At 58.2% G+C, this 14,376-nt stretch overlaps 1 protein-coding gene across 1 annotated transcript in view; it reads right to left on the reverse strand.

The window, feature by feature from the left end:
- The window catches only part of LOC142475719 (immunoglobulin superfamily member 3-like), a gene marked incomplete at its 5' end in the record, with an annotated part of 34,150 nt that overhangs the window by 11,367 nt on the left and 8,407 nt on the right, over positions 1-14,376 (reverse strand). Inside the window, one exon of the mRNA XM_075581463.1 lies at positions 102-500. Coding sequence (XP_075437578.1) covers positions 102-500 — 399 coding nt within the window. The remainder of the gene's footprint in view (positions 1-101; positions 501-14,376) is intronic.

The raw sequence follows: 14,376 nt of genomic DNA on the forward strand, positions 1-14,376 counted from the left end.
GGGACCCCGACGCCTGTGAGGCTGGGCAAGGATAACGCGCTTCGGACTTTCCTAACCCTAACGGATCGTGTCATTAGTACAGACCCCGCCCCCGCACCTACCCTTGCTCTGCACGGAAACCCATCCAATCAGGGCGTCATCCTGCGTCAGTAAGTACCAGTCTCCGCGCGGCGCGGGAAGCCACTCCTGCACGGAACAGGTGTAATTCCCAGCATCCCCCGGGCCGGAGCGGGCCACCCGCAGCCTGAAGAGCGTGGGGGACAGCTGGAGCTGCTGCAGACGTCCTTCCCAGCGCGGGGAAAGCGGTGCCCAGACCCCGGAGTGGTCAGCGGTCAGCACAGTCTCTCGCTCCGCCCCCCGCGCCGGGCTCTGCAAAGACCAGGACACCGCGAGCCGAGAGTCCGGGCGAGAGCGCGACAAGATGATGCAGTCCAACTCAAAGTGACCGCCCTCCATCAGCGAGACGTTGAGGGGCGCGGTGTCCAGCTGCAGGTCCGGCTCTGTGGGGGGAAGGACAGGGTTAAGAGATAGAATACACGGCTTCTCCCAGGTTAGGGGGACATAAGGGGTCCGCAGAAGGGAAGGACGCAGGGTGGGAGATCCGGAGAACACGCGCAGCGCACGTATACAGGAGAAAAGCAACTCGCAGCCACATAACCTTATAACTCGGTCATAGAAATGGGGGAGCCTGGGAAAAAGGGTCAATAAACACAGGAGTGCCTCCCGAAGGGAGCGGAAGCTGGACTAGTCTGTTTGTAGCCATGTGCAGTATATATTATATAGGAGTTTATCTGAGCTACTGCACATACTGCATACCTGTACTGTATGTATCAGCGCAGGAGAGGAGCGGGCAGTACTGTATGTATCAGCGCAGGAGAGGAGCGGGCAGTACTGTATTTATCAGCGCAGGAGAGGAGTGGGCAGTACTGTATGTATCAGCGCAGGAGAGGAGCGGGCAGTACTGTATGTATCAGCGCAGGAGAGGAGCGGGCAGTACTGTATTTATCAGCACAGGAGAGGAGCGGGCAGTACTGTATGTATCAGCGCAGGAGAGGAGCGGGCAGTACTGTATGTATCAGCGCAGGAGAGGAGCGGGCAGTACTGTATGTATCAGCGCAGGAGAGGAGCGGGCAGTACTGTATTTATCAGCACAGGAGAGGAGCGGGCAGTACTGTATTTATCAGCGCAGGAGAGGAGCGGGCAGTACTGTATGTATCAGCGCAGGAGAGGAGCGGGCAGTACTGTATATATCAGCACAGGAGAGGAGCGGGCAGTACTGTATGTATCAGCGCAGGAGAGGAGCGGGCAGTACTGTATGTATCAGCGCAGGAGAGGAGCGGGCAGTACTGTATGTATCAGCGCAGGAGAGGAGCGGGCAGTGCTGTATGTATCAGCGCAGGAGAGGAGCGGGCAGTACTGTATGTATCAGCGCAGGAGAGGAGCGGGCAGTACTGTATTTATCAGCACAGGAGAGGAGCGGGCAGTACTGTATTTATCAGCGCAGGAGAGGAGCGGGCAGTACTGTATGTATCAGCACAGGAGAGGAGCGGGCAGTACTGTATGTATCAGCGCAGGAGAGGAGCGGGCAGTACTGTATGTATCAGCGCAGGAGAGGAGCGGGCAGTACTGTATTTATCAGCGCAGGAGAGGAGCGGGCAGTACTGTATGTATCAGCGCAGGAGAGGAGCGGGCAGTACTGTATGTATCAGCGCAGGAGAGGAGCGGGCAGTATTGTATGTATCACACAGGAGAGGAGCGGGCAGTACTGTATGTATCAGCGCAGGAGAGGAGCGGGCAGTATTGTATGTATCACACAGGAGGGGAGCGGGCAGTACTGTATGTATCAGCGCAGGAGAGGAGCGGGCAGTACTGTATTTATCAGCGCAGGAGAGGAGCGGGCAGTACTGTATTTATCAGCACAGGAGAGGAGCGGGCAGTACTGTATATATCAGCGCAGGAGAGGAGCAGGCAGTACTGTATTTATCAGCACAGGAGAGGAGCGGGCAGTACTGTATGTATCAGCGCAGGAGAGGAGCGGGCAGTACTGTATTTATCAGCGCAGGAGAGGAGTGGGCAGTACTGTATTCATCAGCGCAGGAGAGGAGCGGGCAGTACTGTATTTATCAGCGCAGGAGAGGAGCGGGCAGTACTGTATTTATCAGCACAGGAGAGGAGCGGGCAGGACTGTATTTATCAGCACAGGAGAGGAGCGGGCAGTACTGTATTTATCAGCGCAGGAGAGGAGCGGGCAGTACTGTATGTATCAGCGCAGGAGAGGAGCGGGCAGTACTGTATGTATCAGCACAGGAGAGGAGCGGGCAGTACTGTATTTATCAGCGCAGGAGAGGAGCGGGCAGTACTGTATGTATCAGCGCAGGAGAGGAGCGGGCAGTACTGTATGTATCAGCGCAGGAGAGGAGCGGGCAGTACTGTATGTATCAGCACAGGAGAGGAGCGGGCAGTACTGTATTTATCAGCGCAGGAGAGGAGCGGGCAGTACTGTATTTATCAGCGCAGGAGAGGAGCGGGCAGTACTGTATGTATCAGCGCAGGAGAGGAGCGGGCAGTACAGTATTTATCAGCACAGGAGAGGAGCGGGCAGTACTGTATTTATCAGCGCAGGAGAGGAGCGGGCAGTACTGTATATATCAGCGCAGGAGAGGAGCGGGCAGTACTGTATGTATCAGCGCAGGAGAGGAGCGGGCAGTACTGTATTTATCAGCGCAGGAGAGGAGCGGGCAGTACTGTATTTATCAGCGCAGGAGAGGAGCGGGCAGTACTGTATTTATCAGCGCAGGAGAGGAGCGGGCAGTACTGTATGTATCAGCGCAGGAGAGGAGCGGGCTGTACTGTATGTATCAGCGCAGGAGAGGAGCGGGCAGTACTGTATCAGCGCAGGAGAGGAGCGGGCAGTACTGTATTTATCAGCACAGGAGGGGAGCGGGCAGTACTGTATTTATCAGCGCAGGAGAGGAGCGGGCAGTACTGTATGTATCAGCGCAGGAGAGGAGCGGGCAGTACTGTATGTATCAGCGCAGGAGAGGAGCGGGCAGTACTGTATTTATCAGCACAGGAGAGGAGCGGGCAGTACAGTATATATCAGCGCAGGAGAGGAGCGGGCAGTACTGTATTTATCAGCACAGGAGAGGAGCGGGCAGTACAGTATATATCAGCGCAGGAGAGGAGCGGGCAGTACAGTATATATCGGCGCAGGAGAGGAGAGGGCAGTACAGTATATATCAGCGCAGGAGAGGAGCGGGCAGTACAGTATATATCAGCGCAGGAGAGGAGCGGGCAGTACAGTATATATCAGCGCAGGAGAGGAGTGGGCAGTACTGTATGTATCAGCGCAGGAGAGGAGCGGGCAGTACTGTATGTATCAGCGCAGGAGGGGAGCGGGCAGTACTGTATTTATCAGCGCAGGAGAGGAGCGGGCAGTACTGTATGTATCAGCGCAGGAGAGGAGCGGGCAGTACTGTATTTATCAGCGCAGGAGAGGAGCGGGCAGTGCTGTATGTATCAGCGCAGGAGAGGAGCGGGCAGTACTGTATTTATCAGCGCAGGAGAGGAGCGGGCAGTACTGTATGCATCAGCGCAGGAGAGGAGCGGGCAGTACTGTATGTATCAGCGCAGGAGAGGAGCGGGCAGTACTGTATGTATCAGCGCAGGAGAGGAGCGGGCAGTAGTGTATGTATCAGCGCAGGAGAGGTGCGGGCAGTACTGTATGTATCAGCGCAGGAGAGGAGCGGGCAGTACTGTATGTATCAGCGCAGGAGAGGAGCGGGCAGTACTGTATGTATCAGCGCAGGAGAGGTGCGGGCAGTACTGTATGTATCAGCGCAGGAGAGGAGCGGGCAGTACTGTATGTATCAGCGCAGGAGAGGAGCGGGCAGTACAGTATTTATCAGCACAGGAGAGGAGCGGGCAGTACTGTATTTATCAGCACAGGAGAGGAGCGGGCAGTACTGTATGTATCAGCGCAGGAGAGGAGCGGGCAGTACTGTATGTATCAGCGCAGGAGAGGAGCGGGCAGTACTGTATTTATCAGCGCGGGAGAGGAGCGGGCAGTACTGTATTCATCAGCGCAGGAGAGGAGCGGGCAGTAGTGTATGTATCAGCGCAGGAGAGGAGCGGGCAGTACTGTATTTATCAGCGCAGGAGAGGAGCGGGCAGTACTGTATATATCAGCGCAGGAGAGGAGCGGGCAGTACTGTATGTATCAGCGCAGGAGAGGAGCGGGCAGTACTGTATTTATCAGCGCAGGAGAGGAGCGGGCAGTACTGTATGTATCAGCGCAGGAGAGGAGCGGGCAGTACTGTATTTATCAGCGCGGGAGAGGAGCGGGCAGTACTGTATTTATCAGCGCAGGAGAGGAGTGGGCAGTACTGTATGTATCAGCGCAGGAGAGGAGCGGGCAGTACTGTATTTATCAGCGCGGGAGAGAAGCGGGCAGTACTGTATTTATCAGCGCAGGAGAGGAGTGGGCAGTACTGTATGTATCAGCGCAGGAGAGGAGCGGGCAGTACAGTATTTATCAGCACAGGAGAGGAGCGGGCAGTACTGTATTTATCAGCACAGGAGAGGAGCGGGCAGTACTGTATGTATCAGCGCAGGAGAGGAGCGGGCAGTACTGTATTTATCAGCACAGGAGAGGAGCGGGCAGTACTGTATGTATCAGCGCAGGAGAGGAGCGGGCAGTACTGTATTTATCAGCGCGGGAGAGGAGCGGGCAGTACTGTATTCATCAGCGCAGGAGAGGAGCGGGCAGTAGTGTATGTATCAGCGCAGGAGAGGAGCGGGCAGTACTGTATTTATCAGCGCAGGAGAGGAGCGGGCAGTACTGTATATATCAGCGCAGGAGAGGAGCGGGCAGTACTGTATGTATCAGCGCAGGAGAGGAGCGGGCAGTACTGTATTTATCAGCGCAGGAGAGGAGCGGGCAGTACTGTATGTATCAGCGCAGGAGAGGAGCGGGCAGTACTGTATTTATCAGCGCGGGAGAGGAGCGGGCAGTACTGTATTTATCAGCGCAGGAGAGGAGTGGGCAGTACTGTATGTATCAGCGCAGGAGAGGAGCGGGCAGTACTGTATTTATCAGCGCGGGAGAGGAGCGGGCAGTACTGTATGTATCAGCGCAGGAGAGGAGCGGGCAGTACTGTATGTATCAGCGCAGGAGAGGAGCGGGCAGTACTGTATGTATCAGCGCAGGAGAGGAGCGGGCAGTACTGTATGTATCAGCGCAGGAGAGGAGCGGGCAGTACTATATGTATCAGCGCAGGAGAGGAGCGGGCAGTACTGTATGTATCAGCGCAGGAGAGGAGCGGGCAGTACTGTACACGGTTATTAAGAAGCTGAGGGAGCGGTGAGAAGTTACGATCTACGTCAGCAACATGTCTGCTCTGTGCGGGGGAGAGTGTGAGCTGCTGGGGTGGCTAGTAGTCGGGGGGGGGGGGTCACAGATGAAGCCCCCGACGGTTCCCTGTTGCCCACCAATGATCTGACCCATTACAGAATACATAGAGAGTGGGAAACCTCGCCCTAACACTGACATTATTAGCAGGGGAGATAAACAGTGTATCCGGTGACTACCACCAGAGGGCGCTCACGTGAGGCTGATAAGAGTAATCCTTTCCGGTGCTCAGGAAACAGTACAGAACCGGCCTCACTACCTGCAGAGAGCGCTCTGTCAGTGCTGGGTCCCGCTCAGGAAACAGTACAGAACCGGCCTCACTACCTGCAGAGAGCGCTGTGTCAGTACTGGGTCCCGCTCAGGAAACAGTACAGAACCGGCCTCACTACCTGCAGAGAGCGCTGTGTCAGTGCTGGGTCCCGCTCAGGAAACAGTACAGAACCGGCCTCACTACCTGCAGAGAGCGCTGTGTCAGTGCTGGGTCCCGCTCAGGAAACAGTACAGAACCGGCCTCACTACCTGCAGAGAGCGCTGTGTCAGTGCTGGGTCCCGCTCAGGAAACAGTACAGAACCGGCCTCACTACCTGCAGAGAGCGCTCTGTCAGTGCTGGGTCCCGCTCAGGAAACAGTACAGAACCGGCCTCACTACCTGCAGAGAGCGCTGTGTCAGTGCTGGGTCCCGCTCAGGAAACAGTACAGAACCGGCCTCACTACCTGCAGAGAGCGCTGTGTCAGTACTGGGTCCCGCTCAGGAAACAGTACAGAACCGGCCTCACTACCTGCAGAGAGCGCTGTGTCAGTGCTGGGTCCCGCTCAGGAAACAGTACAGAACCGGCCTCACTACCTGCAGAGAGCGCTGTGTCAGTGCTGGGTCCCGCTCAGGAAACAGTACAGAACCGGCCTCACTACCTGCAGAGAGCGCTGTGTCAGTGCTGGGTCCCGCTCAGGAAACAGTACAGAACCGGCCTCACTACCTGCAGAGAGCGCTGGGTCAGTGCTGGGTCCCGCTCAGGAAACAGTACAGAACCGGCCTCACTACCTGCAGAGAGCGCTGTGTCAGTGCTGGGTCCCGCTCAGGAAACAGTACAGAACCGGCCTCACTACCTGCAGAGAGCGCTCTGTCAGTGCTGGGTCCCGCTCAGGAAACAGTACAGAACCGGCCTCACTACCTGCAGAGAGCGCTGTGTCAGTGCTGGGTCCCGCTCAGGAAACAGTACAGAACCGGCCTCACTACCTGCAGAGAGCGCTGTGTCAGTGCTGGGTCCCGCTCAGGAAACAGTACAGAACCGGCCTCACTACCTGCAGAGAGCGCTGTGTCAGTGCTGGGTCCCGCTCAGGAAACAGTACAGAACCGGCCTCACTACCTGCAGAGAGCGCTGTGTCAGTGCTGGGTCCCGCTCAGGAAACAGTACAGAACCGGCCTCACTACCTGCAGAGAGCGCTGTGTCAGTGCTGGGTCCCGCTCAGGAAACAGTACAGAACCGGCCTCACTACCTGCAGAGAGCGCTGTGTCAGTGCTGGGTCCCGCTCAGGAAACAGTACAGAACCGGCCTCACTACCTGCAGAGAGCGCTGTGTCAGTGCTGGGTCCCGCTCAGGAAACAGTACAGAACCGGCCTTACTACCTGCAGAGAGCGCTGTGTCAGTGCTGGGTCCCGCTCAGGAAACAGTACAGAACCGGCCTCACTACCTGCAGAGAGCGCTGTGTCAGTGCTGGGTCCCGCTCAGGAAACAGTACAGAACCGGCCTCACTACCTGCAGAGAGCGCTGGGTCAGTGCTGGGTCCCGCTCAGGAAACAGTACAGAACCGGCCTCACTACCTGCAGAGAGCGCTGTGTCAGTGCTGGGTCCCGCTCAGGAAACAGTACAGAACCGGCCTCACTACCTGCAGAGAGCGCTGTGTCAGTGCTGGGTCCCGCTCAGGAAACAGTACAGAACCGGCCTCACTACCTGCAGAGAGCGCTGTGTCAGTGCTGGGTCCCGCTCAGGAAACAGTACAGAACCGGCCTCACTACCTGCAGAGAGCGCTGTGTCAGTGCTGGGTCCCACTCAGGAAACAGTACAGAACCGGCCTCACTACCTGCAGAGAGCACTGGGTCAGTGCTGGGTCCCGCTCAGGAAACAGTACAGAACCGGCCTCACTACCTGCAGAGAGCGCTGTGTCAGTGCTGGGTCCCGCTCAGGAAACAGTACAGAACCGGCCTCACTACCTGCAGAGAGCGCTGTGTCAGTGCTGGGTCCCGCTCAGGAAACAGTACAGAACCGGCCTCACTACCTGCAGAGAGCGCTGTGTCAGTGCTGGGTCCCGCTCAGGAAACAGTACAGAACCGGCCTCACTACCTGCAGAGAGCGCTGTGTCAGTGCTGGGTCCCGCTCAGGAAACAGTACAGAACCGGCCTCACTACCTGCAGAGAGCGCTGTGTCAGTGCTGGGTCCCGCTCAGGAAACAGTACAGAACCGGCCTCACTACCTGCAGAGAGCGCTGTGTCAGTGCTGGGTCCCGCTCAGGAAACAGTACAGAACCGGCCTCACTACCTGCAGAGAGCGCTGTGTCAGTGCTGGGTCCCGCTCAGGAAACAGTACAGAACCGGCCTCACTACCTGCAGAGAGCGCTGTGTCAGTGCTGGGTCCCGCTCAGGAAACAGTACAGAACCGGCCTCACTACCTGCAGAGAGCGCTGTGTCAGTGCTGGGTCCCGCTCAGGAAACAGTACAGAACCGGCCTCACTACCTGCAGAGAGCGCTGGGTCAGTGCTGGGTCCCGCTCAGGAAACAGTACAGAACCGGCCTCACTACCTGCAGAGAGCGCTGTGTCAGTGCTGGGTCCCGCTCAGGAAACAGTACAGAACCGGCCTCACTACCTGCAGAGAGCGCTCTGTCAGTGCTGGGTCCCGCTCAGGAAACAGTACAGAACCGGCCTCACTACCTGCAGAGAGCGCTCTGTCAGTGCTGGGTCCCGCTCAGGAAACAGTACAGAACCGGCCTCACTACCTGCAGAGAGCGCTGTGTCAGTGCTGGGTCCCGCTCAGGAAACAGTACAGAACCGGCCTCACTACCTGCAGAGAGCGCTGTGTCAGTGCTGGGTCCCGCTCAGGAAACAGTACAGAACCGGCCTCACTACCTGCAGAGAGCGCTGTGTCAGTGCTGGGTCCCGCTCAGGAAACAGTACAGAACCGGCCTCACTACCTGCAGAGAGCGCTGTGTCAGTGCTGGGTCCCGCTCAGGAAACAGTACAGAACCGGCCTCACTACCTGCAGAGAGCGCTCTGTCAGTGCTGGGTCCCGCTCAGGAAACAGTACAGAACCGGCCTCACTACCTGCAGAGAGCGATCTGTCAGTGCTGGGTCCCGCTCAGGAAACAGTACAGAACCGGCCTCACTACCTGCAGAGAGCGCTGTGTCAGTGCTGGGTCCCGCTCAGGAAACAGTACAGAACCGGTCTCACTACCTGCAGAGAGCGCTGTCAGTGCTGGGTCCCGCTCAGGAAACAGTACAGAACCGGTCTCACTACCTGCAGAGAGCGCTGTCAGTGCTGGGTCCCGCTCAGGAAACAGTACAGAACCGGCCTCACTACCTGCAGAGAGCGCTGTGTCAGTGCTGGGTCCCGCTCAGGAAACAGTACAGAACCGGCCTCACTACCTGCAGAGAGCGCTGTGTCAGTACTGGGTCCCGCTCAGGAAACAGTACAGAACCGGCCTCACTACCTGCAGAGAGCGCTGGGTCAGTGCTGGGTCCCGCTCAGGAAACAGTACAGAACCGGCCTCACTACCTGCAGAGAGCGCTCTGTCAGTGCTGGGTCCCGCTCAGGAAACAGTACAGAACCGGCCTCACTACCTGCAGAGAGCGCTGTGTCAGTGCTGGGTCCCGCTCAGGAAACAGTACAGAACCGGTCTCACTACCTGCAGAGAGCGCTGTGTCAGTGCTGGGTCCCGCTCAGGAAACAGTACAGAACCGGCCTCACTACCTGCAGAGAGCGCTGTGTCAGTGCTGGGTCCCGCTCAGGAAACAGTACAGAACCGGCCTCACTACCTGCAGAGAGCGCTGTGTCAGTGCTGGGTCCCGCTCAGGAAACAGTACAGAACCGGCCTCACTACCTGCAGAGAGCGCTGTGTCAGTGCTGGGTCCCGCTCAGGAAACAGTACAGAACCGGCCTCACTACCTGCAGAGAGCGCTCTGTCAGTACTGGGTCCCGCTCAGGAAACAGTACAGAACCGGCCTCACTACCTGCAGAGAGCGCTCTGTCAGTACTGGGTCCCGCTCAGGAAACAGTACAGAACCGGCCTCACTACCTGCAGAGAGCGCTGTGTCAGTGCAGGGTCCCGCTCAGGAAACAGTACAGAACCGGTCTCACTACCTGCAGAGAGCGCTCTGTCAGTGCTGGGTCCCGCTCAGGAAACAGTACAGAACCGGCCTCACTACCTGCAGAGAGCGCTGTGTCAGTGCTGGGTCCCGCTCAGGAAACAGTACAGAACCGGCCTCACTACCTGCAGAGAGCGCTCTGTCAGTGCTGGGTCCCGCTCAGGAAACAGTACAGAACCGGCCTCACTACCTGCAGAGAGCGCTCTGTCAGTGCTGGGTCCCGCTCAGGAAACAGTACAGAACCGGCCTCACTACCTGCAGAGAGCGCTGTGTCAGTGCTGGGTCCCGCTCAGGAAACAGTACAGAACCGGCCTCACTACCTGCAGAGAGCGCTGTGTCAGTGCTGGGTCCCGCTCAGGAAACAGTACAGAACCGGCCTCACTACCTGCAGAGAGCGCTGTGTCAGTGCTGGGTCCCGCTCAGGAAACAGTACAGAACCGGCCTCACTACCTGCAGAGAGCGCTGTGTCAGTGCTGGGTCCCGCTCAGGAAACAGTACAGAACCGGCCTCACTACCTGCAGAGAGCGCTCTGTCAGTGCTGGGTCCCGCTCAGGAAACAGTACAGAACCGGCCTCACTACCTGCAGAGAGCGATCTGTCAGTGCTGGGTCCCGCTCAGGAAACAGTACAGAACCGGCCTCACTACCTGCAGAGAGCGCTGTGTCAGTGCTGGGTCCCGCTCAGGAAACAGTACAGAACCGGTCTCACTACCTGCAGAGAGCGCTGTCAGTGCTGGGTCCCGCTCAGGAAACAGTACAGAACCGGTCTCACTACCTGCAGAGAGCGCTGTCAGTGCTGGGTCCCGCTCAGGAAACAGTACAGAACCGGCCTCACTACCTGCAGAGAGCGCTGTGTCAGTGCTGGGTCCCGCTCAGGAAACAGTACAGAACCGGCCTCACTACCTGCAGAGAGCGCTGTGTCAGTACTGGGTCCCGCTCAGGAAACAGTACAGAACCGGCCTCACTACCTGCAGAGAGCGCTGGGTCAGTGCTGGGTCCCGCTCAGGAAACAGTACAGAACCGGCCTCACTACCTGCAGAGAGCGCTGAGTCAGTGCTGGGTCCCGCTCAGGAAACAGTACAGAACCGGCCTCACTACCTGCAGAGAGCGCTGTGTCAGTGCTGGGTCCCGCTCAGGAAACAGTACAGAACCGGTCTCACTACCTGCAGAGAGCGCTGTGTCAGTGCTGGGTCCCGCTCAGGAAACAGTACAGAACCGGCCTCACTACCTGCAGAGAGCGATCTGTCAGTGCTGGGTCCCGCTCAGGAAACAGTACAGAACCGGCCTCACTACCTGCAGAGAGCGCTCTGTCAGTACTGGGTCCCGCTCAGGAAACAGTACAGAACCGGCCTCACTACCTGCAGAGAGCGCTGTGTCAGTGCTGGGTCCCGCTCAGGAAACAGTACAGAACCGGCCTCACTACCTGCAGAGAGCGCTGTGTCAGTGCTGGGTCCCGCTCAGGAAACAGTACAGAACCGGCCTCACTACCTGCAGAGAGCGCTGTGTCAGTACTGGGTCCCGCTCAGGAAACAGTACAGAACCGGCCTCACTACCTGCAGAGAGCGCTCTGTCAGTGCTGGGTCCCGCTCAGGAAACAGTACAGAACCGGCCTCACTACCTGCAGAGAGCGATCTGTCAGTGCTGGGTCCCGCTCAGGAAACAGTACAGAACCGGCCTCACTACCTGCAGAGAGCGCTGTGTCAGTACTGGGTCCCGCTCAGGAAACAGTACAGAACCGGCCTCACTACCTGCAGAGAGCGCTGTGTCAGTGCTGGGTCCCGCTCAGGAAACAGTACAGAACCGGCCTCACTACCTGCAGAGAGCGCTGGGTCAGTACTGGGTCCCGCTCAGGAAACAGTACAGAACCGGCCTCACTACATGCAGAGAGCGCTGGGTCAGTACTGGGTCCCGCTCAGGAAACAGTACAGAACCGGCCTCACTACATGCAGAGAGCGCTGTGTCAGTGCTGGGTCCCGCTCAGGAAACAGTACAGAACCGGCCTCACTACCTGCAGAGAGCGCTGTGTCAGTGCTGGGTCCCGCTCAGGAAACAGTACAGAACCGGCCTCACTACCTGCAGAGAGCGCTGTGTCAGTGCTGGGTCCCGCTCAGGAAACAGTACAGAACCGGCCTCACTACCTGCAGAGAGCGCTGTGTCAGTGCTGGGTCCCGCTCAGGAAACAGTACAGAACCGGCCTCACTACCTGCAGAGAGCGCTGTGTCAGTGCTGGGTCCCGCTCAGGAAACAGTACAGAACCGGCCTCACTACCTGCAGAGAGCGCTGTGTCAGTGCTGGGTCCCGCTCAGGAAACAGTACAGAACCGGCCTCACTACCTGCAGAGAGCGCTGTGTCAGTGCTGGGTCCCGCTCAGGAAACAGTACAGAACCGGCCTCACTACCTGCAGAGAGCGCTGGGTCAGTACTGGGTCCCGCTCAGGAAACAGTACAGAACCGGCCTCACTACCTGCAGAGAGCGCTGGGTCAGTACTGGGTCCCGCTCAGGAAACAGTACAGAACCGGCCTCACTACCTGCAGAGAGCGCTGGGTCAGTACTGGGTCCCGCTCAGGAAACAGTACAGAACCGGCCTCACTACCTGCAGAGAGCGCTGTGTCAGTGCTGGGTCCCGCTCAGGAAACAGTACAGAACCGGCCTCACTACCTGCAGAGAGCGCTCTGTCAGTGCTGGGTCCCGCTCAGGAAACAGTACAGAACCGGCCTCACTACCTGCAGAGAGCGCTGTGTCAGTACTGGGTCCCGCTCAGGAAACAGTACAGAACCGGCCTCACTACCTGCAGAGAGCGCTGGGTCAGTGCTGGGTCCCGCTCAGGAAACAGTACAGAACCGGCCTCACTACCTGCAGAGAGCGATCTGTCAGTGCTGGGTCCCGCTCAGGAAACAGTACAGAACCGGCCTCACTACCTGCAGAGAGCGCTGTGTCAGTGCTGGGTCCCGCTCAGGAAACAGTACAGAACCGGTCTCACTACCTGCAGAGAGCGCTGTGTCAGTGCTGGGTCCCGCTCAGGAAACAGTACAGAACCGGCCTCACTACCTGCAGAGAGCGATCTGTCAGTGCTGGGTCCCGCTCAGGAAACAGTACAGAACCGGCCTCACTACCTGCAGAGAGCGCTCTGTCAGTACTGGGTCCCGCTCAGGAAACAGTACAGAACCGGCCTCACTACCTGCAGAGAGCGCTGTGTCAGTGCTGGGTCCCGCTCAGGAAACAGTACAGAACCGGCCTCACTACCTGCAGAGAGCGCTGTGTCAGTGCTGGGTCCCGCTCAGGAAACAGTACAGAACCGGCCTCACTACCTGCAGAGAGCGCTGTGTCAGTACTGGGTCCCGCTCAGGAAACAGTACAGAACCGGCCTCACTACCTGCAGAGAGCGCTCTGTCAGTGCTGGGTCCCGCTCAGGAAACAGTACAGAACCGGCCTCACTACCTGCAGAGAGCGATCTGTCAGTGCTGGGTCCCGCTCAGGAAACAGTACAGAACCGGCCTCACTACCTGCAGAGAGCGCTGTGTCAGTACTGGGTCCCGCTCAGGAAACAGTACAGAACCGGCCTCACTACCTGCAGAGAGCGCTGTGTCAGTGCTGGGTCCCGCTCAGGAAACAGTACAGAACCGGCCTCACTACCTGCAGAGAGCGCTGGGTCAGTACTGGGTCCCGCTCAGGAAACAGTACAGAACCGGCCTCACTACATGCAGAGAGCGCTGGGTCAGTACTGGGTCCCGCTCAGGAAACAGTACAGAACCGGCCTCACTACATGCAGAGAGCGCTGTGTCAGTGCTGGGTCCCGCTCAGGAAACAGTACAGAACCGGCCTCACTACCTGCAGAGAGCGCTGTGTCAGTGCTGGGTCCCGCTCAGGAAACAGTACAGAACCGGCCTCACTACCTGCAGAGAGCGCTGTGTCAGTGCTGGGTCCCGCTCAGGAAACAGTACAGAACCGGCCTCACTACCTGCAGAGAGCGCTGTGTCAGTGCTGGGTCCCGCTCAGGAAACAGTACAGAACCGGCCTCACTACCTGCAGAGAGCGCTGTGTCAGTGCTGGGTCCCGCTCAGGAAACAGTACAGAACCGGCCTCACTACCTGCAGAGAGCGCTGTGTCAGTGCTGGGTCCCGCTCAGGAAACAGTACAGAACCGGCCTCACTACCTGCAGAGAGCGCTGTGTCAGTGCTGGGTCCCGCTCAGGAAACAGTACAGAACCGGCCTCACTACCTGCAGAGAGCGCTGGGTCAGTACTGGGTCCCGCTCAGGAAACAGTACAGAACCGGCCTCACTACCTGCAGAGAGCGCTGGGTCAGTACTGGGTCCCGCTCAGGAAACAGTACAGAACCGGCCTCACTACCTGCAGAGAGCGCTGGGTCAGTACTGGGTCCCGCTCAGGAAACAGTACAGAACCGGCCTCACTACCTGCAGAGAGCGCTGTGTCAGTGCTGGGTCCCGCTCAGGAAACAGTACAGAACCGGCCTCACTACCTGCAGAGAGCGCTCTGTCAGTGCTGGGTCCCGCTCAGGAAACAGTACAGAACCGGCCTCACTACCTGCAGAGAGCGCTGTGTCAGTGCTGGGTCCCGCTCAGGAAACAGTACAGAACCGGCCTCACTACCTGCA

Source organism: Ascaphus truei, unplaced genomic scaffold (genome assembly GCF_040206685.1).
Source record: "Ascaphus truei isolate aAscTru1 unplaced genomic scaffold, aAscTru1.hap1 HAP1_SCAFFOLD_1335, whole genome shotgun sequence".
NCBI classification, from domain to species: domain Eukaryota; kingdom Metazoa; phylum Chordata; class Amphibia; order Anura; family Ascaphidae; genus Ascaphus; species Ascaphus truei.